This window comes from Fulmarus glacialis, unplaced genomic scaffold, assembly GCF_000690835.1.
Source record: "Fulmarus glacialis isolate BGI_N327 unplaced genomic scaffold, ASM69083v1 scaffold11732, whole genome shotgun sequence".
Taxonomy (NCBI): Eukaryota; Metazoa; Chordata; class Aves; order Procellariiformes; family Procellariidae; genus Fulmarus; species Fulmarus glacialis.
In genome coordinates, this window is record NW_009199830.1 from 32,773 (window position 1) to 58,113 (window position 25,341).

The 25,341-nt window shown below is 38.2% G+C and overlaps 2 protein-coding genes across 2 annotated transcripts; both read right to left on the reverse strand.

The window, feature by feature from the left end:
- Nucleotides 1-6,153: 6,153 nt before the first annotated feature.
- On the reverse strand, nucleotides 6,154-15,891 carry KRT23 (keratin 23 (histone deacetylase inducible)). Its single transcript, XM_009573385.1, has 7 exons — nucleotides 15,481-15,891; nucleotides 11,676-11,758; nucleotides 10,102-10,258; nucleotides 8,326-8,487; nucleotides 8,108-8,233; nucleotides 7,137-7,357; nucleotides 6,154-6,214 (listed from the first exon to the last, which is right to left on the reverse strand). The coding sequence occupies exons 1-7, from the start codon at nucleotides 15,889-15,891 to the stop codon at nucleotides 6,154-6,156; spliced, it is 1,221 nt and encodes a 406-aa protein (XP_009571680.1).
- A 4,026-nt stretch (nucleotides 15,892-19,917) lies between these two features.
- On the reverse strand, nucleotides 19,918-25,097 carry LOC104069668 (keratin, type I cytoskeletal 15-like). Its single transcript, XM_009573386.1, has 8 exons — nucleotides 24,513-25,097; nucleotides 23,726-23,808; nucleotides 22,652-22,808; nucleotides 22,006-22,167; nucleotides 21,734-21,859; nucleotides 21,373-21,593; nucleotides 20,503-20,528; nucleotides 19,918-20,000 (listed from the first exon to the last, which is right to left on the reverse strand). The coding sequence occupies exons 1-8, from the start codon at nucleotides 25,095-25,097 to the stop codon at nucleotides 19,918-19,920; spliced, it is 1,443 nt and encodes a 480-aa protein (XP_009571681.1).
- Nucleotides 25,098-25,341: the final 244 nt, after the last annotated feature.

The window sequence follows — 25,341 nt, forward strand, 5'->3', positions numbered from 1 at the left end:
TATCCAGAAGAAAAATTTTTTGCATAACTCTTGTGGCCAAATGTTTAGAGTAATGTTTATCTTCACAGCCACAAGCTGTAATTACAAGAGTTTAGCGTTGTGTATGGCAGTGAGTTTGTAGGCAATGGCAACAAGTATTATCTATTTTTCTAAATCTTGAAAGCTGAATTTTTGAGGACAGGAATGTTCATTATCCCTTCGAATTATGCCCCTTTCTTTATGACTGATGCTTGACTATCTTAATTTTTAGACAGCAATAAACTCTAGACATTAAAGAAAAGGTTTATTTGGTTTTGGTTTTAAGTTTTTTTTCTGCGTAGTAGCTATTGTATTTCCAGTGGAACAAGTCCATTCACAAAATGCCTTGGTAACTGACTTGAGACTTTTCTGTGGTGAGATTAACTAAGAAACAGAGCCTGGGCACTGAAATGGCCTCCAAAAATTGATAATTTGTCTCACTAATAAGGAATGAAAAAGTGTTTTTTTTCCTGCACTGGTAACTTTAAAATCACAATTTCTGTCTACTTGCAGCAACATTACGTATTTCCTTCTTTGAAATTGCTCTGACAAGAGTTGCTTCCAGTGTATTTGTTTTATGCATTTTATGCTTTAATTTCTTGTATGCATGATTCAGGGGTATAGATCTGAGCCAAAGCGGGTACTTTTTCTCTAAAAGTAGCAGACTATTAACTTCTATTCTAAAGAAGTACTATATAGTTTGTCAGCTACTTCAGCTTGTTTGTTTCTTCTTCTTTTCCCTGCGTGCTCCAAATAATTATTCCTCTAAATTGAAATACATTTTTCTCAAATTATATTCCTCATTTTTGTTGCTTTCTGTTGAGCCTAATAACAGCCTATCAAATTAACTCCTCCTGACTTGTCCTCAGGACGTTGGAAAGCAAAAAAATTTACCCCTGAAGTCTAGATAGTTATTGAAAGTGTCTTTACCACAGCTGATGTTATGATTTTATGCCTTTAAGCTTCTGATGCATATTCAGACTTTCAAAAGGCAAATTAATATGTCCAGAAGAAGCAGCCAGGCATCTGTTTCACCATTAGGTCATGTCTAGTACTATGAGCTTCTATCATAAGGGCAGTCCAAACTGTAATATATTGATGCTTATGTTTAATGTGATATTTTTGCAAACAACCCTTTTATGGCAGCCCCTACATGTGTGGCTCAAGTAGGTCATTTCAGTATAGCCATACAATTAAAAATATTATAAAAATACAACTTGAAAAGAAATGAAAAATTTTACTGAGGAAGGAATTAGGAGGAAGCAACAAATAGTAAAAAATTACTTGTGATTTCACAAAGCCAAATGTACAAGTAGAGTTAATAATTGAGATGCTTTTGCTGTGTAATTCAGGATGTGGGGAGGACAGAGGGGGTGCAGGCCTCTCAAGCATTGTTCTTTCCTTGCTTCCCTGTTTATAGATACTTCCCTTTTCTGAATGATTCATATACAGGAACAGGCATCTCCCAGCAAAACTTTAGAAACCTTTATAGGTCAGGGTGTGGACATTGTGAAAAGTTTTACCGGCTCTTCTACCTATTCTCTCTGCTTCAATAATAGCATGCAAACAGTGTTTTTTTAGCAGTATTACAAATGCTAGATCTCCTTTTCTTCTCTTTCTGAAATGACTTCATTCAATTTGCATCTGTATTAAAAGGCAGGCAGAAAGCAAAAATTTTGCATTTTACAGAAATGTCTTGTGCATAAATAAGGAAGAAACCTGCCAATGTGCGGCCACATCACCAGAAAGAATGTGTGATGAATAGCACAAACCATTACTGCATTACCTCATTGCAAACTTCTTCCAGAGGATCAACAATTCACTTACCAAAGCTGAGTATTGTAATATACCTTAATAAGTTTTAACATTTCTACAAGTGAAATGAGCTATGACTCATAGACATTCTGGAGTGCATTCAAGTCTGTTATAAATCACGTTGGAGGATTATTTAGTGCAGGACTTCCTTAAATGGCAGGTGAAACTACAAGAAGTGATTTGTGAATGCTGATGGTTTCAGCCTCCTTTTATAGACTGTGAGTTCCTGTGTCTTGTTAGTTTGCAAAAGTATTGTTACATCATTCACTTAGACTTAGAAATGACATTATCTCCTACTGATACTTTTTTGCTATCCTATTCCATTTATGGGAAATAGAATATATTCACTTTGAGTGCGTTATTTTTTATGATACTTCAAATTTTTAAAATTGCAGTTTCTTTGGGCCTGGGTCAGTCACTTCCTTGATGTTGAAACAGCACTTCTGTGTATATTTAATACTGAAGTAGAATAAATACCAGCTAGCAGAGTTCAATCAGTTTTAATACAGTGAATTAATAAAATATTTTTTCAAGCAATACAGTATCACACTCCTGACGATTTCCTTTCCTTCAAGACACTGATCTGAGACTAAGAGAAAGAAGAACGTATGCCCTCTCTTTTTTAAAGATTCACAAATACTACAAAATCACCGAAGACACCCAGGCACAGTGTTCTGTACAGGACTAATTTTAGAAAGGCTATTGGCACGTGTAAATTGAATAACATGATCAAAGTATGTGCAGGGTCTTGACCGGCAGTACACACTTGAAATGAATCAATCACATTATCTCTTCAGTGCGATCAGATACAGAAAGGATTGCTGTAACTAGAGAATGGCTCTTCGCGGAAGTTGTAGTATCTAATAGCTGGGGTAAGTAGAAGCTGTGAAGTGATGAATTCTAATTTAGTCGCTATCAGTGACTTTCTTTGCAGCCTTGAGCAAGTTGTGTCATCTCTTTTTCCAATTTCTGAAGCAATAAAATGGGAATGATAATACTACCCCCATTCATTATCTCCCTAACTTCATCTCTCAGTGTGTTGTGAGAATATAATGTTAACAGTGCATGCAAGTGGTAAATATTAGTATTGTTATTTATTATTTAGGGTGCAGACCTACCCTAAATACATCTAGAAATGCATAGCTTATCTGCCAGAACACAAATTCAGAAATAATGAATAACCACTAGACATAGGGCAGCATATGGCCAGTGATACAGTATCACAAGCTGTTCAACAAAAAGGAAATCTGCAATTATACATAGTATTCTAAAACCATGAAAAAATCTACAGAAATAAGCAATTTTTGCTATAGAATACTTGCTTTCATTTAGACAACAGAATGTAGTGTAACTAATATTTATATGTTTAAGGACTAATTGGTTTACTTCACTTATTAAAAGACAGCAACTTGAATGGATGTTAGAGCCATTGATGTGTGTTGATGTTAGTAAATGGAGTGAACTATGAGGTCAGTGTTGTGAGCTGTACTGGTCTGACCATTACAGAACACAATGACACAGTTGTAGGAGAAGGTTATAAAATCATCAAAGCAGTGGAGTGGAATGGGAATTCTGCTACGTCTTAGCCGGTACCATTTGGACCATAGCCAAGCGTAACACAGGAATGCAGGGAGTGCATCTCTCACCATGAGAGGACACTAGGACACGAGTAAACCCAATGCATTGCTCAAGAATGTGAAATAAGGACAGGCGTGTTCCATAAAGCACTTAAATTATTCATTTTTCATTCTTCTTTCCTTGTAGTTTAGCACAATCAAAACCTAGCGCAAAGCATAGATACTTTCCTTTGATTTGGAAATAAGGGGCTACTTAGAAGTTTTTATAATTATTTGTATCACTGCAATGTGGTTATGCTCTGTAAATTAGATAAATGAATATGGCTTTAAATAACACAGAAAATTGTTCAAGAAAACCTAGGCACGTTTTGTCCAGATGCCACAAACACCAGGTCTGGCTTGTTGGATCTGGTAAGCCATAAGGAAGGACATTGTTAATTAGCCAAGAGTTACTAATCCTGTATTACAAGTTTTACCCAATTTAAAGAAACCATTAGGTAATCCATTCAATGCTTTTGGGATCTCTTTGTGCAACAAGGGTGGAGAGTTGGGGGGGGGGGGGCCAAAGGGGAATCATGAACTGGTCCTAACATGCCAGTAAGAAAACATTGTATCATAGAGATGGACTTTGTTTATTTTAAATCTGCATTTTCTTTGCAATTTTCACTTTGTTTTGCGAGCCTTGTTTCAAAGCAAAGCAGGTAACAGGAATCCTTTATGAAAGTCCCTTATGAGTAGGTATGAAAGAGTACAATGACAATTTCACTCATGAATATGAGACTGCCCTGAACACACTGTTTTATATGCAGATGTTGACTTTGGAATGCAAATCCACACAGACACTCATTATGCTCCATTTTGTCTCTCTTCGTTCTGCTTTACAGCCTTCCTCGTCTAAACAGTCCTAATAATATTTCTCTTTTTCCTGCTCAGTTTTTAGCTTTACATATCACTGGAAATTTTCCTATTGCTGTTAGGGTCTCCTGCCGAGTTGGTGATTGGGCTGATGTGAGAAAGGGGAAGAAGCTTGGATTTGGCTAAAGAACTTGGGCCTCTCCCCTTACGTTAGTATGTGTTGCATATACCAGTCTATCCCGACTACAGAACCCATCAACAAAAACAATGAACATTAATATGAAAGCAAATAACTGAAATGTTTTTTTGAATTAAATGGGTCACTGAGAAAGAATGACAGTATCTGGAAAAGTACTTATAATCTTTGAAGGAAAGTGTGTAAAGTTAGTTAAAAAAAATTTCTCTAAAGCTGAAGAATAAAGAAATGTTTCTAGGGTGACTATTTTAGTAAAAGTGTACTTTACAACAATCCTACTAATAATGCTGTTTTAAACAGTGACATTGAAAAGTTGTATATAGGGAAGTCTAATAGTTTTGCTTATGTAAACGTCACCTGTAACTTGTGTCACCGCGTTTCTTCTTTTTTGTGTCCTTCCAGTTTTATACCTCCTGAAACAATGAGGCTTTTGAAGTCTTGACCTATGTCAGTAACACTGCCGCTTTGGGCTGGTGCATGCGTAAGAAAAAGCAAAATCGGAAATTCCAACGACCAGAACAAGTAATGGAAAAGAATTTATTGGCTGCAGTGAGGTATATGATGAGAGACATAAGACCAGGAGAAAAGTTGAGAGATTATTTGCTTTAAATTATAGTTAATTTGCAGAGCAATAAATGAATCACAGATGGAGATTCATGCCCCAGTGAGATGTGCATAATAGATATATTACCAGCTCAGCCAGCCATTTTCATTGAATAGCTTTTCTTTGGCGTTTTGATGACTAAAAGCTCTTTAAACTAACAATATCAGCTATACCTAGCTCTGTATGGCACTTTCCATTATCAGGCTGCAAATCATTTCAGAAGAGAGTTCACTATAGTATCCCTATTTTACACACAGGGAGACCATCATACAGCACGTAGTTGCACAGAAGGGTTCTCAGAGCTTAGCCTGCTAGGAAAGCCGGTGGTTAGCAGAACTTTTTACTTCATGCTTGCTGGTGGATCTCGTTGATGGTGGAGGATACCACCTGCCCATTCACACTGTCATGGACAATTGCTTTGATCTTTCGATTGCTTAGCCCAGCATGTTCTTAAAGAAAAATAAATGTTAATTAGACAAGAAGCAATGCTGAGACAAGATGATGCAGGGAAAGCTTCGTTTACAGCAATTTACCAGCTACCTCCTCAACTGATTTATCTTTATATGTTTCCCTTTAAGTCAATACTTATTATTGCTCTTTGTGAAAAGTCACCCTGAGTCTTGTCCAGGTCAGGGCAAATGAATAATACAGCTACATCCCAGCCAATGCAAATCCAACTTCAGAGCAGATTAAGCTAAATGTCTGTAGGTCATGCTCATGCCAGAATATGAGTTTCCAGACATGCAGATTTTCTGCTTGCTCTCAAGCCCTGACACTGTTTTAGTCACCAAATGGAGTCTCTGTGCCTCCTCATATACCATGAAAGCTAAAGCTTTAGTCTTGAGTCTGAGCTTTGGACAGTATGTTTGACTAACAGAGGTCAGTCTGAAGATAGTCCACGAGTGGGCAGACACAGCAGAAGGTGCTCTGAAGTGCAGCCCTTCACAAGACTGATGAATCACTGAAATTATTCTCAAATATGGCCTACTTGAGAATTAACAGCCATGCAAACTTTTCGTAGTTCATTCATGTAAGGTTAAAATTATTCTGAGTAAAATTTGATTGGAAATGACAATAATTAAGAGTCACTATAGCGAACAAAATAAGGGACTTTTACCTTTAGCTTTTGATTCAGATTTTCTTGCTATCCTGCAAAGATAATAAAACAGAGAAAAAATAATGATTATACTAATTTCAAGAAGTTATTCATCCCTTTCTTCTCACTGATTCTAAGGAGACCTCATACCACTCTGAAAAGAGAAAAAAAAAAAAAAGAATGATGCATTTATACCATGAGAACTTTTCCTCTTCGGTAGTCTTAGGTACAGATACTCTCACCTGAAAACTGTTCCCATGTACATTCATTATTGCTTCTGCTGTGGACAGTTGCATTCTTTCTCATATGTTCTGAATTGCTCAAGTTGATCCCATTTTGGCTTCTGACAAATAACCCCATCCTTGGTGCCATACTGTCCTGCCTCCCTGAGATTTTCAGTTATAAAGGCTGCTAAACTTCTTTTTTCTGATTTTTATAAATAAGATATACTGTCTATATAAGATGAGAGAATAAAGAATAGAGAGGCCCAAAGATTTCTGAATGCAGAATTTCAGACAAAGCAGAGATGGGGAAAACAAACAACCCATCAGCAGAGGGTTTTGTGTGCTGGTATACAGATTTTGTGTGCTGGTATTTGTAACTGCACATGGCTGACCAAAAAAGATCTAAACTTGTTTCCAGGCTTCTTTTTGATCTAGAACTTGTTTTGAAGATAGGAAATCACTATGAATTTTACTGAAATTGGCATTTTTTCCTATGCTGAGATAGGCATGCTGTGGGAATGTTTTTTTTTAATAAAAAGTTATATTAATTTAGGTGATCCAAATTACATGGGTACAAGTTTCTCTGTATACTAAGTGGCTCAAGCTTTTTATTATGATCCATCACATTAAAATACAACCCTTGATGTAGTATGGAACTCACAAGCTTTGAATAAGCATAAACAAACAAACAAATAACCTGAATATGAGAACTCTCTTCTCATCTATTCCAGTCAGGGCAGCTTTGCCTTACCCGTCAACATTCCCTTCCAGCAGCAGGCGGTAAGTGGAAATTTCCTTCTCCAGGCGGGTTTTGATCCCAAGAAGAACCTTGTATTGGTTATTTTGCTGCTTAATGTCATGACGAACCTGGTTTAGCTCTTCCTCACATTTGGAGATGATCTGCTGCATGTTTTGAAGGGCAACAGCATAGTAATTCCGAGTGTCACTCAAGGTGTCTTCCAGCATGTGTTTCTGACAGGGCAGATAATACCAATACTATGATTATTATTTATGTGGTAGATATAATGCAGAAATGCCAGCAAATGCGGTCTCTGGCTAGAAGATTACAAAATTAAGACTGTGGTAATTTAAACACTTATGCATTTGCATGACTATTCATGTGAAGACAGCAGAATCATGAAGCTGTGTCGTGTGTGCATAATGAGAGGCAAAACCTGAGCAATTTATCCCTGCCATATTCTTTCTGCTCAAAACCTGTTCCTGTAACTATTGACTCTTTTGTCTGTTTCTGCATTCACTGTCCAGAATTGCTCCAAAGTCTCCAAGTCATGGATATGTGAGCTTTAACCTGTACAAGAGCTGAGTATTATTTTTGAAGATTCCCCACCAACATTTTTCACAGTTCAAATATTTCATGTATTATAATAGAGGTTGTAAATATGAAATTTGTATTACTAGCTGTCATCTTGGACATTTTTTCTTTTTAGATCAAGGAGTCAGCTATCCCATCTCTTCTTTTTCTTCTTCCCATATTTTATTCTAAGGAGAGACATAAATTTTTCACTTCTCGGTGATAGTTGCTGAATCTATTTTGCGTATTCTGTCAAAGTCAAGCATGGTCCAAATTCCAATTTCACTGATTCTTTAATAACTACAATAAAGTTATGCTAGGCTATGGATTTAAATGAAGAATTGGTCCGTGACAATTTCTGAGAATATATGAAGTAACAGTGACCAGCCAGAGATGTCTGCAATAGATACCTTACTCATCTGTGCCTGCAGCTCGATGTCCAGGGCCTGTAAAGTACGTGTTAGATCCTTGATCTCGTTCTCATTGCGTTGTACCTGTTCTGGACTGGGGGTTGCTGCCAGAGACATAGATGCGCTCTGTGGAGCAAAAGCAAGAGAAAAACTTACTGATTCTCATCTGTCATGTACAGCAACAGGGATCTTTGAAATGAGCAGAAAATAGCTGTTACCTGTTCTTTGTACCAACTGTCCAGGCTTTGACGATTCTTTTCAATTATGGCTTCATAATCTTCTCGTATTTCTGCTAGAATCTTGGCTAAGTCTTCAGGAGGTGCTGCATTTACTTTTACATTGACTTTGAAGTCTTGTGATGAGCGATTTGCTTCCATATCCTACTCGTGTATTAGCAGAGGAAACAAGCAAACTTGTTTATGAAAGTGGAAAGTTTTCATTTCTGTCTGTCTTCTTCAGTTCCATCCTCTCACAACACCCAAAAATACTTTTTTCATTATTGTAGGTTAATTGTTATATATATTCAGTTAACACTATCTTGAAAATTTATATATGAATAATACTGTGATGTGACTTAAACCAGTGACTTACAGCTGCCTCTGTGGCAGAACTGTCCTAGAGAACTCAATAAAAAACATGTGAGAAGATCATTTCATAGAATGTTTCTGGAAGATATATACTTAATGAAGAAGCACTGACATTTTTTATTTATTTATCTATTAGGAACCCAAAACCTTTGATGAAAATCTAACAGTAATTTCGTCTTTCTTACCCTGTATGTTAATATTTACAGAATTATAACTAAGTTTACAGGAGAGTAATGTAAAAGTTCTATGTAATTGTTAAAGGAATAATTGGATTAAAGCATATAATTACTGTGTAAACAACATAATTACAGGACAAGTCAAGCAGGTATGGTAACATTCCTTTTGGTGTAGCACAATCTTATGTGCTAGGTACCATTTTCAAAAGCGCCCAGGCAAAGTAGCATTTCAGGGTATGACATCACGGCCGCCAAAGTGCAGATCAGCTGGACATACTGATGTCTCTGTTGGTTACCCTGCTTCCAAGAACTGTTTTATTATAGCTGTTCAGTAGTATCCTTGGGTATAAGGGGATCAGCCAAAGACAGCTTCACCTACTGCTGTGTATCCCTTATGTTTCTATTCTCTGTTTTAATAATCCACAGATACCGAGTAGGGTGTTTGGTTCTGCATTAGGTAATAACTGAAAACAACGTCAGATCAAGCAAATGAAGACAGCATGTTGTCAAGCAGTGGTATTATATATGTGGGAATAACAGAGACCACTGTGGTATAGCTCTGGAAGAATTCAGAGCAGCATGTTTTTTGACAATTATTAATTATTATCTAATTATTCTGTTTAGGATTTTGCAAGAATAAGTAATTTTACTTGACTTCAGCAACCATTCTTTTTAATTTTGATCCTTCAGGAATTCAACGTCTGTTTAGTTCAGGTCAGCCTGCTCTAGGTGACCTTGCTTGAACTGGGGGGGTGGACAAGGTGACCTCAAGAGGTCCCTTCCAACCTCAGCCACTCCGTGATTCTGTGATTCTGCGAAATGATGTATCCAGAGTTGAGGGGAAAGTCTGTGATGAGTAAAACTCAACAGCAACCAGTAAGATTTCATATTTACTTGAAATCTCTGTGTATTTATATCTAAGTATTTCTGAGAACATTTCTGTCGAATATGTAAGTTATTATTAGCTATGTATGATAGATGGGTAGGTGACTAGAAAAGATTCTGGGAGAAAATACAGCAATTTGTTATCCTTTCTGAAATCCCAATTTAATTGGTAAAGTAAAGTAGTACACAAACTTTGTGCCTCATCTGACTCTCACTGGCTTCGTTAGAAACATGATCAGGTTCTGAATCATCAATCCCACTTATAGATTGTGGATCTTACTCAAAGTTAATTACATGGTAGCGAAGATTTGTGTGATAGGATTTTACCAAGTGGAACTTTTTCTACCTCCTCATGGTCTTTCCTTCTGAGGATGTGCTCTTCTCTTAAGCCTTCAATTTCCATTTCCAGATCTGTGGTAACAATGGTCAGGCCGTCGAGCTCCTTACGCAAGTTCTCAACATCAAGCTGCACTCCCTGCCTGCGAGACTTCTCTGCTTCATACCTTTATCAGGAAAAAGAAGATAAAGCATGCTTGTTGAGAACAGACTGCTTCTAGCCTCTTGTATAAGTAGTATCAAAGACAAGTAGACTTGCTTAAGTTCTCTGTGTAAAAAAAACAAATTCTGTTTCTAAAATACATTATTTGATAATTCTTGAGTAGTCTTAAAAGTAAGATGGGTTTCATTATTGCTTTTCTTTCTTCCTCACAACTCCTCCTGGTGTGAAATAATTGCTTTTTCTTTCATATTCCTTTTTGCATTTTAGGTGAACATATTCCCAGGTTGTGAAAGCTGGTGAGAATATGATTCTCAAAAATTTGCCAATAAAGATGTGAAAACAGTATCTACAATCAATGCTTTCTGTAGTTTTCCCAAAGTGATAACTTCTCAGTCCTTCAGAAAACAGGAAAAAAATCATAGAAGCCAGTTATTAACATCCCTCTCTAACCTCTTGCAGTTTGCCATCTGTAGTGAGGCAAGGTCAGAGACACTGCTGTATATTCCCTTGGGCACATGAAGGACTTCTGCTCCTCAAAATCTCTCCCTTTACTTCATTTTTTGTGGGTGCTAATGATGTTACTACATTCAATCCATCAGACTCATTCTAGGATTCCAGTCTCTCAAAGTAGTTCCACTGTTTCCTTTTGATGACACTATTGAATGATAAAGAAAGAAAGGCAAGGCTAGATAAAGCCTACAGTGTTCAGAGTCTTTAAGTTTGTTACAATATTACCAAAAGCTGAGACATTTTTTAATAGCTGATCATCACCTGTTGAAAATAAGACGAATCTTCATGATTCCTAAGAAGTCTAACTTACAGAAATGTAAATTCCTTTCCTTTGCAAATATCTGCCTGGAAGTTTTCTGTTCAAACATTTGGGCTTTTTAGTTGGTCTGAGAACTATCTTTCACCAATGTACTGAAATATCAAACTCTGTACTGGTAGCCAAGGAAGCACTGGCCCATTTACTGTGGCAAAACTTACGAGAATCCAGAGCAGAAGATACTGAAGGACGGGTATTTCCTGCGGAGCTGGACAGGAGAGGTGATAAGTACAGGAAATAGATTTGGGCTGGACTGGGGAGGCATAGTGCAGAGAAGGCTTCATTTGTATTCCCAGATGACAGTTTTAAATGCCTTTTGTCACAAGTATCAAGTGTCTGCTGTAAAACCTGCTCTTCAGGACCTGAACTAAGTATCATAAACAGGGTGACTCAAGATTGTTCAGCTATCATTTGTGGTTTTTACATCCTTTTTATCCTCTTTTTTTTTTTTTTCCTTATGTTCTACATCAGTTTTATTTATCCAGTATCACCAGAAAACCTCAGTACAGTCAGTTTCATATTGGATTATCAAGAAAAAGCAATATTTTGCTTAATCCTCTTTCGAACTTAATCAGGAAACCAAAGAAGAGCTTACTTGAGTCTGAAGTCTTCAGATGCCATGTTAGCGTTATCAATTTGTAAAAGGATACTGGCATTGGTGATCTTGCCATCCTCAATCTGGAAAACAGAGAATCCAACAGGAGACTCAGTGTTGCCATAAGGTAAGATGGTGAATAACCTGTGCTGTTTTAGACTCCCTGCTGCTTGTAGGAAGCATCTAAATAGCAGAAGTCCCATGTTAAGGAGAGTACATAAATAAAAGAATTCACTTAGATTCACTTAGATGGTTCTGCAATTTTTGTCCATAATGTTACTTTTCTCTTTGTCTTACTTTTCTGGATATGAAGCAGGAGTCATCATCTTATTCCTGGCCAGGTAGAGGATATGAATATTACACAAACTTCATGGTATATTACAGAATAACAATCCCTGTCTTCCTCTTTTTTTGTGAACTGATTTTGATTCCGTTTAGCATTGCTGGAGAAGAAGCCTTGGTCATCTTTAGGGCAAATTTCAGTAAGAAACATTAAACTGTGTCTGAGTACAATCAAAATGCTGGAATTAATCAAATGCTAAAAAGTAATCGTGTGCATAAACACCTTGCTGAATCAGTGTTGTGATGCAGAGGCATAACGATGATGGTAGCAGCAACTCATGAACAGGACCCCTCAAGTCCACAAGTGCTTCAGTCTGGTGTTGCATGGATTGTCATTTTCAGAATAACACTGGCATCTAGTTGTCATGGTCCATTTAATTATTCACCTATAACTGTACTGAATCATCCAGTAGCATGGAGTGATTAACTCATGCTTCTGATTTTGCTTTGGGATGTTGAAATTTGCCCTAAAAGGTGCAGGAGAAAGTGCAGCACATCATTCACTTAGTGTACTCAGCATGCACTGAAAAGGCTTGTAAGTCCCTGTTAACATGATATAGCTTTGAACTATAGATCTGAATATGAAAAGCTCAGTATTCCATTCAAAATCTTTGAAAGAATTCTAGCAGGATCTCATACATAATTAGCAGGAACTAATAATTGTGGGACGTCATGTCCTTTTCTAACAAAGAGGAAAGAGAAGCATGGTTGCAGTTCCAACAGCTGCCTTCATTCAACACTTACATAGCAAAACAACGTGCATTATGGCTGTACAGAAATCATTAGCCATTTACAGAGCTCTCAGCACCTTGAAGTAAAACTTCCCACACATAAATGAATCACAAAGAAACAAGGAAATGACAAAATTGTCCTGAAGTGTCAAAAGTTTACCTCTCATAGTAAAAAAGAAGGTGCCTGTGGAATGTTTAATCTGTTAACAGACTGTACATTCTTGAGCAATTAGCAGCACACCTCGGATACTGCCCTGGGACATGATCAAGGCCAGCTGAAGAAGTCTAACAATATTCTAAATGTGTTGCTGCCTGGAATTTGTTGTCAGAGAAGAGGCAATTCTTGAATCTATCCTTAGAGAATGGTAAATTTTACTATGGAAGGTAATAAGGCAATGAGAAAGCATGAGTTCTTTAACTTTGTGCCATTTCATATTCAAACAAAACAGAAATACATTTATATGAATGCTTTATGACTCTTTCTGTGCAATCTGAAAAAAGAAAGAATACAACAAAGGAGTTAAAATTGTCAGTGTTCTGCCAACTGCTGTACGACATTGATTGCTATGCCAGTTAGCAGAGCATTTCAAATGTGGACATTTTTCTATTTATAATTATACAGATTTTTCATTACATCCATCATGAATATGGTACATCACTAATATCAATCCGCAAACTTACAGATAACTTAATTAAGAACTCACACATTATTATATATGAAATATGCCCAAATTTCTTCTCAAAACAGATTTTTTTCAGGAAGGCTACCTGCACTGACTTCTTTCTTAGCATGTCTTGTGTCCTTTGTCCAACAGCATTGCTCCTGTCTCCTTGAATGCTCTGTAAATCAGTTTGCATATTTAGCAGTACAAGATGTTTGAATGAGACATTTACCTGAAGAACTGGTGCTATTTTACTTTGTATCTGGGTTAGAATGGAGTCAGGCTGGAGCAAGGCAACTTGCTGCTTCATCTGGCATCCCCCACAACAGGGAGGTTGGACTAGATGACATTTAAAGGTCCCTTCCAATCCAAACTATTCTATGATTCCATGTTCATCCAGAATTCAAGTATCCAGGGAAGAGTGTGGTCCAAAATATAGGACCCAAATAATTATATGCCTCCAAGTTTAGACAGCCAGCACATCACAGACTTTCTGGGTTATTGGATATAGGATCCTAAATTTTGTCTAAATTTTATTTTAGGTGCTAAATTAGTTTCATCTTTTTAATTCATAGTTAATTAATTTAATTATGGTTAATAATTAGATGTTATATTTTCACTCATTTTACTGGCAGTCATGGTGCTAATTGCAATAATTTATAGAGAAAGTAAAAATTCTGGGTTAAATCACTGAATTGTTGTCTGTAGGTAATCCTTTAATAGCCCTTCCTCCCCAGTATGAGCACGGCATTCAGTACATACTGGCTGAGACAGCCATTAGTCTAACAAGTGCCCGTCACTAGTGATAGCTATTTAAGTGGTGAGTGTTAAAAATAAGTGTTTTGGGTACAAGCTATTCAAAAGTGAGGGCTTTACCCCAATCAGCATTATGTTTTTAGCCTTATTGTCTTCCTAAATTTTGCCAATTTATTAATTCTGAATCAATGTGAACACATTTATATTCTTGATGAACAAGTTTTTATCTCTGGATCAGTTAAAAAAAAAGTGCTCAAGTGATAGGTCTGGAGACGGATGACCTTTCTTTATCCTTAAAACAGAAATAGGTGATGACAATTCTGGCTCTCCTTACACATTGTCTGTGGTCGGAGTGCCTCATCTTCTGCCTGGAGGCAACACATTTAACAGCGAGCAGGGAGTTTGATTAAGTCCCTGGCCTCAATCACCAAAGATGCAGGATAATACCATTTCCAAGCCCTTTTGAAGAAAATTTCTCAGGGTCTTGAGAAGGCCAAGTAACCGTACTATAAAAAGTAGAGGGAGAACTACAACATCACATTTGGAATAGCTCTGTTTTTTGCCTCATATGGCTAAGTAAAATTAATTACACCGATTAGTCACACAGATGGTTACAGTGCTAAGTAAGTTCATTATGAATACAGATTAATATTATGCTTAAATTTGAAGACACGTGAGTTTGGGAGATTAAAAGAGTTACTGTTGAACGTTAATATTAACTACTGGCAGGAACCAGAAATTCTTCTTTTAATTACAGTGAAAACATCCACAAGGAATTTGTCACTGCTATTTTCTTAATTACAATGAAGTATTTTTCCATCTGATTACATAAGCTCATTGGACCCAAAACTCCTGTAGTTTCATTGTCTGCTACCACAGGAATCAAAGAAATGAAATGCAGCAGTATGTCTAAAGACAGCATGCATGAAAGAAGGCAGTCTCTTCAGTTTGCCTGCTTTGTAATTTGCTTGAATACATGTGCAGTCAAAAAGACCAAATTCTGCCAGACATAGTTACTCAAACCACAGTTTCATGTACAGAAGCGAACACTTGGCAGCAGACGAATCTCTTTATACTACCAGTCTTTGCAGAATCCCCCTTGTCTTCTTCCAGCCTTTCTTTCTTGTACCCCATTCTCCTCCTTGTGAACACAAAGAACGTTTATGCCCAGGTCCTGTAACCACTTTCATTAGTACTTCCAACATTTAAAAGGTTTTATTTAACTTTCTTTAAAGAAAAGCCATCAGCATAAATGAGTACCCAGATTCCTTAAAAGAACAGAGAATGACATAGTCACTTGTAGCTCTGACTTACCTGTCTTTGCATGTCAGTGACGTTTTGCTCGTATTGGTTGAAATCATGCCTCTTTCCGTGAGACTTTGTCTTGTGCCACTCTAGGATGCAGCTTTCCAGCTGAGCGTTAGCTGCTTCTAAGGAACGGACCTTGTCCAGATAGGCAGCCAAACGGTCATTCAGGTTTTGCATAGTCTGTTTCTCATTCCCACCCAGGAAGATGCTTTCCCCATCGCCGAAGCCTCCCCAAGGTGCCCCTCCTCCAGTAGCCAGCCAGAGGGGTCTGGCAGAGGCGAAAGAGGTATGTGTGCTGCTGGCACCACCATCTGCACTTGAAGGTCTGTAAGAAGTTCCTTGCTGGGCCAAACCACACCCTGAACTACCCCTGAGGGACCCAGAAAAAAATTGAAAAGGGCCTTGGCTGGTACTCATGTTTAGCTCTGTTGTGAATCTAACCCAATGTTTGACTGACTAGCACTGAGCAGCTTCTTAGCCTTCCCTAAGCAGCTTTATGCCTTTTCCTGTGGGAGTTTCCCTTCGATGAATGACTACAGCAACAAGATTGTGTCATCATGAAACGTGCTTCCTCTTGGTCAATTCTGAAGCATTTATGAGCCTGCACACACTGTTGTTGTTATTTGGAATCACAGCCACATACCGGATTGCTTTCCTTTTGGTTGTTTTGGTTTTTTTTTTTTCCTTTTTCTTTTCATATTATAATAGTGAGGTGTGGCTAAAATCAGTAGGTGTGGAACAGGATCAGTTCTGCCTCAGACTTTTTTCTAACCCTGTAGTTAATATGTTATGTTTTCCTGCTTATGAGGGGAAGAGTATTGTCTATTACATAATAAATGGAGAGCTGGGGCAGGGATGGGTCTCTCAAGATACTTTCTTTGTGTTGTAATTCTCAGGCTTTAGAATTACAGCAGTCTGTGAATCCTGAAACGCAGCATGTCCTATCAAGCTGCCATTAATGTACCAAACAGCTTCAGCCTGTATGAGACAGGAGGCTTTAATGAAGTTATCCAACCTCTGTCATTGGACTAAAACTCCAGTCCAAAGTGAGTAAGGCCCAGCTATTGCCTTCAGCTGCCCATTTCCTGTTGAAATACATGAGAATTAGGTACTTAACTGTCTTTTCTAGTGATTTTTTCATGATTCGAGGTGCAGTCATATTTCAATAGTCTTGTTGAAACAGATAGTAATGCAGGAATTTCTTGCTGTTACTAGTATTAGTACTATTAAGATATTTATATAATTAGCTGTAGAAAATGTTTAGAACATGAGTTTGTAACAACACTCGAAAAATTCAAGTGCATATTTAAAGCTACCAGCCCTAAAAATTGGCCTGGCAATCATGCAAAAATAGTCCTTCTCACAAGTTTCAATAACCTTCTGTCGAACTTCTTCCATCAAATATAGAACGGGCAAGTCTGGCCTCTGCAAAGATTTTCTTACTCCTCATTCTGGTAAGTAGGTGGTAAATTGTGAAGTGTTCCCATGGCAACAGCTGGGGTTATTGGGTTTACCTTGTCTTTCAGAGTAGTTCTAGACGGCGACTGAGGGGTAGGAGAGAGGAAGCAGGTTTGGGAAGAGGTGGAAAGCTGAGCGGGCATGGGCTCTCTCAGAAATGGTGCAGCTATTTTTCCTTACAGCAGTTGAAGGCTCAGCTCTTTAACAAGATCTTACTTAGTACTGTTACTCATTCTGAATGGTGGGGTTGGAGAGACTGTACAAACCAGAAATACACTATATTGGAAGAAACCTGAAGGAATCTTTTTTTCTCTGTTTCATTTGAAATTTTTCAGCAATAAAGAATTGCTGCACTTGATCCTTTCCTGGGATGCCTCTTAGTCCTCATTTTCTGAATAGGGCAGGTTTTGAGCTCCTCCTTGTGGCTCTGTGTCAGCTTTACTCAGCACCTGTTGATCTTTTTACCAGTTACATTCCTTCTTATTCCTCATTCATTTCATTGTATAGAAACGCTAACATTTTTAATTGTTTGGGGAACTTAATCATTGAAGATACAGTTTTCCAATAAGTACAAGGTATGGCTATCACAAAATATTCTGATAACAGCTACTATTAATAGCTACAGTTTGGTATCAGCCCTGCTGCTTGAGAGTGAGAAGAGCTTGAAGCACCAGACAAAAAATGAAGGCCTAACTTGAAAAAAACCCCAAATTATAATAGAACCAATGATGTCCTGCTGTTCAGTTCATCTCACCAGAGATTAATTTCAGACTGAATTTTCTAGCCTGGCATTTCAGCAAGCTAATGTTCTATGAAATATTACATTGAAATATAAATACATACATATGTACATAATATTATGAGAAATAAAATGAATCCTTTGTTTCATGTGAAATTGCTCAGTGAGATTCACAACTTGGCTGGCAGTGAGGCTGACAGTTTGTGAGACAGAATAGCCTCTGTCTTACTCCCTGATAGTTTCATGGAATATCATGCCATCATGATAAACAGAATTGTATTTTTTCTGGCAAGTGACACAAAACAAAGGCTATCTGGCACATAAGAAGTGTTTCCTCTGAAGCTCAGCCTTTTCAAACTGGAAAAGATGCCACACAGTTTTCATCAACACATGTTGAGGATCCATGGAAAAGACCAAAAAACTTACTTCAAAACCAGATATGGCTCTCCTTTGTCAGGCTGGCACTATGGGACTAGTTTTTAGTCACCTATTTAATCCACAGAGTGCAGAATGAAAGCAAGGATCAGAGTAAGAAAATAAAACATTGTCAGCAGATGGCACCATTAGATGGTGACGTCTCCTTGTTTCATACAAACTGCTCTCTGTAAGCTGGGGAGCTGCTAGGCAGGCCCAAGCTAGCAGAAGCTGAGGAATGCATAGTCCCAGGTTGCTTTATTTGGGAATTGTACTTGTTTTACTGAATTGGAACATGAAAAGCAAACTGAACTGAATTCATAAGCTGCAGTTTAAGTATAGGCAGAGTATTTTGACACCTACATTGTACAGGTAAATATCGTGCAACCATCACTTGTCAATTCAACTCCTCCCTCCATCTGAAATACAAATGGATAGCTGCCTTTGGCTGTAGAATTTCTCTCTCTTGCTGTCTGAGTGATACATGTAATAGTCACCTGGTTTCTGGAACAGGAAAAAATATCATTTGTACTGTTTGGTTTTTCTTTTCTGGTAGACTGTGATATTGCTTTGCTGAAGTTTGCAACAACCTCTTCTCAGTTCTTTCCAGTGAGAATACCAGCAGTGTGTATGTTTCTTAACAGTGGAATACCAATGATCCTGCAGCCTCGTTCATGGCTAAACTGTAGGGCTGGTGCCAGCAGTGTAGCTATTTTTTTTTTAAATGTCAGAAAATAGAAGACAGAAAAATAGTAGCTCTAAGGAGGTGGGAAGGAAAATAAAATACATAATTCTAGAAATTATATAGTTTTTGTAGATACTATTATGTGGATTGAAATACCCAGTGATGAGGCTAACAACAAATTTTCCAAACAGGTTATGTTAGCAAAATACAGCATTTATGTAAATGTTTTATATGCTTCTGAAGTTGGGATTTACTAGCCTCTTAAATCTTGATAAGCACCTCTCTTCAATTACTGTAGATTTGCAGACTAACTTAACTGCTGAGAAGAGGCAGTGTTGTTAATACAGCAGCTACAGTAATGACACAGGCTGGTGGGTTTCCTCCTTATGTATGAAAACCAAAATAGTCACAGCAAACTCTGCTTGAACAGTTCATTTCACCTGGACCTTGTCTAGTGCTTCCTCAAGAGCTAAGGGAATTTGCCTTTTTGCTGAAAGAAGTGCAGGAGCGTAAATATATATATGGAAAAATTTTTTTTTTTGAGAGGTGCATTTTATTCGTACATGAATTGTAGTCATGTTGTGCACTTTAAATTCAGAACAAAGAGCTTAAGGATTTTTTGCATTATCTTCTCAGTTTTTTACCAATATTAGCTTCAGATTCCTGGGAGAATCTAATGGCACTTTATGTCTGCCTGTTCATCATAATCTTTATTATTATGATTAAAGTTATTATTGTTATTTTTGTTGTTATCCACTGAGCATCTTTTGTTTTGGGTTACAGGAGGCACTGTGTTAGGGAGGGTGTATGGTCATGTGCATGGCAATGCCATATTGACTTCAAAAAAACAACATTAGACTAGATGTATTTGCACAAGCAGAACAGAAACTTTATTATGTAGGTTCTTTCGTAAGGAAACTATATAGCTACTGACAGAAAACAAGCTTGTCATCTCTGACCCATACAGCCAAATGATCATGTAAAAAGGGAGAGCAAATTTGAGGAAAGACATCAAGCTGTTGCACATTCTTGGATTACATTCTTGTGATTTGGCGAAAGTAAAAGGATATTTCTCTTAGCATTAACCAATGTGTAGGCTGCACTGGTCTTATATGGTGTCATATGCAAGAGGGGATTCAGTATTTCTTTACTGGAATCTTCTTTCACGAGCAGAAGCAGATTTTCCATCATCTTCCATGCCCATGCGAAGTCTTCCACTGTTCAGAGATGCTGTTGTAAGAGAAAAAAAAAATTCAACTAGGAAAAAAAAAAATGCACTGCTAACACACTGAAGAGCTGTGCGATGGGGTTTTTTTTTGTTTGTTTCCTCACAAGATCTTTTTCACATATCAAAGGGGGAACTGCCTTTACCTCTTATTTTCTCTCCCTACTGGTCCACATTCAGTAAATCTTAAAAGTGCACATCATCTGTCGGATTTGGATGTATCTTGTATGTTGTGTGAATCAGAAGAGGAACTTAGGAATCTTTGGGAGATTTTGGTATTTTGCATGAGGACTTCACGCAATCATTTTGGCAAGCTACTGGTTTCAAAAGTGCACATAAAGTAAGATGAAGTATTACATTTTTGCCTCTAAATGATAAAGAATGTAGTCATTGCAGAAAGAATGTAATCTGTGTTAGTAAGAAGAAGTCCTAAACAAAAAAGATAGGTTTATTTAATCCTATTTCTCAATTCATTTCAGCCCCTCCTTAAATCAAAGTTTTTCTTACCATCCTTAGGGATCACTCCTGACATCCTGTAGAAAGAAGAAATATTTGATTAATGACCACCACTGACCCTGTCCACTGAAACCATTGATCCATTAGGAACCACTGCGTGTGAAGAATCATGATTTCACACCGCTCCTTTCAATGGGTTGTTTCTCAGGTGTGTCGTTACTAGTGTTATTGTTAAGGTGCTTTCTGCTTTGAAGGCCACTCCTATGTACTCGATAGGAAATATGAACAGCAGTCAGACCAGTTCTCGGTCCTGATACATCTCTATCTACTTCTCCTCTTCTCAAAATGTCATAATCTAGAAACAATATAAGGAGCTGATTCCTCCTCAGAAATCAAAAGTAATTCCATGGGTAGATGAGATACGAGAAATGGGCACTAAAATACAGATTTTACTAAAGCAAGCTGTGGTCTGTACCAAGTCCTCTTCTAGTTGGGAGTACCGGTGTATGATGATGAATATTTTCACCTCTGTGCACAAGTGTAGAAAACCAAGAGCTAAAGAAATACTGAGAACAGGTTTTTATAGGTTATTTCAGGCTGAAGGCTATTATTCCAGTGCAACAAGAGGATTATTTAAGACATATATATAGTGCCTGGTGCCTTCTATAATTCATCGTAGTCAAAATGGTTGCATTTATATTTTCAAATCATCAGCACAAGTGATCTGGAGATTTAGTTTGAGTTACAGCAACGCCTCAGATTTTGCCGGGCATCTGTTTTGCCAGTACTCAAAAGGCTGCGTATACAGTGGATGTAATTTAGTAATCTGGAGTCAGCTTAGCAACCACAAATTACTGCTTTACAATGTGTCATGTTATGAACCTTATCTAATCATCATAGGATTTGTATATAGTAACGTACTGAGAGTCCTGGCCCTCCAGCAACTGGCGGTACGTGGCGATTTCCTGCTCCAGGCGGCTCTTGATGTCCATGAGCATTCTGTACTCCTGGTTCTGACGCTCCATGTCGCACCGAAGTTCACTCAGTTGTTCCTCAACGCTGGTGATGAGGGCCTGAATCTGTGCCAGCTGTGCGCAGTATCGTCCTTCTGTATCTCGCAAGTTGGCTTCCAGTCCAGCTTTCTAAAGTGGAATAACGTCAGTATAGGTTAGCATGCAGATTTGTCCCACAGAGGGGGAGTCTAAGGAGAGGCAAGATAGTGGGGGAGGGAAGGGAGAGTGTACTAGCAGTGACTCGTGATGTTCTCGGGACAGCTCCATACCATGCTGAGCTGCGACTGGAGCTCGATCTCCAGGCCCTGGGCTGTGCGTCTCAGTTCTGTGATCTCCGATTTGCTGGTCTGTATCTGTTCCGTATGGGTGGCTACTTCGCGGTTCAGATCATCAGTCTGAACAAAAACAACAACTGTAAAATCACATACATATTGTATAAAAATTTTTTCTATTATTTTGAGAAAAGGAGGGCCCATCCCATCTGCTGCGGCAGTAATAATGAGGCAGTGCATCCGTTTGCTGTTTACTGGCGTAACTATACCTGAGTGAAGAACCAGGCCTCAGCATCTTTACGGTTCTTCTCAGCCAGAGCTTCGTACTGTTCCCTCATCTCAGAGAGAATTCTGGTCAGGTCAATGCCAGGAGCCGCATCCATTTCCACGTTGACTGTTCCACTTAGCTGATTTGAATACTCTTTCATTTCCTGCACAGGCAGAAGGCAGAGGACACAAAAAAGATTAGTCTCTTCTTCTCACATACTTTCTGCCACCAGCAATTCACGCAGTGTATGCAGTACTTTTATTACCAAGTAACATAGGTGGAACATACATAAAAACGTTTATCAAATTTTATCTCTAATCACACATGTTTTTCTACTCTCTGTATACTCACACACAACACACACATATTTACATGTAACTTATATGTATGTTTCTTTTACTCAGCTTAACTATCTCAGTGACCTGTCATGTGCTTATGAATTCAAATTGAAACTAATGTCTGAACAGTTTGGAATCAGAGAAATGCTTCTCAGGGCTCACTTTGGATTCTTTTAATATTACAGTTTTCTTCTTATTAAGCTGTAATGTTGTCATTCTGGTTTTTTTGTTTGGATTTCCCCCTCCCCACCCGAGAGGCATAAATTCCAAAGGGAAGTAATTCCTCTCTGCACTGTTACGAACTCTCACCTCCTCATGATTCTTCTTTAGATAAGCCAGCTCCTCCTTCAGTGTTTCAATCTGCATCTCCAGGTCAGCTCTGGACAGAGTCAGCTCATCCAGGACTCTGCGCAGGCCGTTGATGTCGGACTCTACGCTCTGGCGCAGGAACAACTCATTCTCATATCTGCAGTTTAAAAAAGAAACAAGCACTAGAACATGTACGAGTTTGTATTTAGTAGAGCTATAAAACTATGAAATTTTATATTAAATGTAGGAGGAACAGTGGGCTATAAATGAAAACATATATATTGAAAGGAAGTATGAAGGGAGTAAAGATCTTTTTTGCCAACATCCTACTATGACATACATGCATTGCCATCTGATTTTATTCTTGAGGAGTACGTGACATTTCACTTTGCAGAACCTAATAATGATTGTCAGCATCAATAGAAAAGTTGTCACACAGGACAGTCCATTTGCAGTGTTCTCTCAAATTTGGTGTGAAGAAAAGCACAGATTGCCCAGTTCTGCCTTGGACACTAGAGGAGAAAATATAAGCCTGCAGGTTCATCACTGCAAGATAAATCAGTTGCGCAAGTATCTTTATCGTCTTTTCAGCAGTGTCTAAGGTACTGCTGAGTCCATGAGCTGAATAAGCCCCAAATTACTCTTTGTCTTTCTTTTCTAAATTTCAGACTCTTTGAGAGAAAACTACTGCAACTGAACAGCGATCTCTCCATGCCGCTCTGTTCCTTTTAAGTGAAAATCCCAACCTATTCCTGTCTTCTTTTCCACTGTGATTTAGGCTAGTAAAAATAGTTAAAAGCATCACTAAAAAATTAAGACATGAAGTATAATTTATTATGTAAACAGCTCAGTGATCTGGATGCTGTGTTCTACCAGGTTTATATTCTGAACTGATCCTTCATCACATTGATTCAGTTTGCCAGGGTTTTTTTCATCAGAAGTTATCAAGGAAAAATACCTATCCATAATTTCAAAATGTGTCCTTCAGTGACTGAAGAAATTTATTTTCTAGATAAAACTGTTTTGAGAGAGAGACAAGGAGAAAGAAGACAAATGTGCTCCAGGTAAACTTACTTCAATCTGAAGTCATCTGCAGCCAGCCTGGCATTGTCGATCTCCAAAATGACTCTGGAATTGTCAATAGTAGCTGCAAGGATCTGGCAATTAAGAAACACAGAAAAAGGTTCCTGTGAATAATTGTGAATATCATGGTCCTGAATACATAGTAGGTAGTAATTGAGGCTCTAAACCACCAAAGAAGGTGGAAAAAAATGGACCTCTGTTGTGATGTCACTGGTTAAACATGCTTTTTGGATTGCAACAGCCATTTCAAATTGTTATGTTGCTCTTTGGTCACACTGTAATTCTTACAGCTTTTATAGAGAAAAACCAAAAATGCTGAGCTCTCTTCCACATACCATATGCAAACCAGAGAGCTGAGATACCTTTGTGTGAAACAAATTAGAAACATAATTAGAAAATACGTTTGTACAACACCTGATCTTATCTGTAGCTAGGAGAATTATTTTTGCAGCCTTTGAGGCCTACCTATCACATTCTTTACTATTTGATTACTGAATAAATATATTGATAATTCTAAACACGTTTTGCCATGTTTTGCTAACTTTTAGTGCAATCATTTTAATTTCAACAAATGCCACATTTTTGGGATAGCATATTTGCTTTTTAAATTAAGAAAAAGCTACTCTTTTCTGCTGGAATGCTTATAACCACAATATATTTGGGTTTGGGGATTTCAGTATTTATTTTGTAATTATTTTAGTTTATTTTAAAGAAATGGAATATGCAGCTCCACAATTCTAATGCATTCTTATAACTCCTCTACATATGCATGTCATACCTTGTCTCGGAGATCTTCAATTATCTTGTAATAATTACTGTAGTCCCGGGCTGGGCTGGTGGGAGCTTGCTTCTGATACCAGTCTCGGATTTTAACTTCTAAATCCGAATTTGCCTCTTCCAGTGCTCGCACCTTGTCCAGGTACGAAGCCAGACGGTCGTTCAGATTCTGCATAGTTATCTTTTCATTTCCAGAAAGAAGGCCATCACCACCACCAAAGCCACCACCAACTTCAAAACCTCCACCAAAGCCAGCTCCTCCGCGAAAGCCAGCTCCTCCACCAAAGCCAGCTCCTCCGCCAAAGCCAGCTCCTCCGCCAAAGCCACAGGCTGCACCACCACCGTAGCCTGCTCCATAAGCACTACCAAAACCAGCAGACAAGCCACCACCATATCCGCTTCCTACAGAAGAGACATACCTAGCTGAAGACATGGAGACACCCCTGCCACCAGATCCTCCATGTATGCTTGGAGCTCGGCAGATTCCTCCTGTTCGGACGGAGGAAAGGCGAGAGCTGCTGCTTCCGCCACCCCCAAAGCCACCACCATAGGTAGAAGAAGAGCTCTGCATGAAGGAAGTAGCCATAGCTGCAGCACAAGAAGGCACTAGTGTCAGTTATTCAGCTTGGTGTGGAAGAGGAAAGTATGTGACTTCACGCCCTGGTGCTTCTTTTATATCCTCAAGATAGGGTGTTAGGAGACAAACCCAACCTGCAGCCCTCCCTCCAAAAATTCTCCTCCCTAGAGGTGAGGCCAATTATGATGACATTCCTCACAAAGGGAGCTATCTCAGGGGCTAGGGCTTGGGTTTTCTTTTTTAATTAAACAAA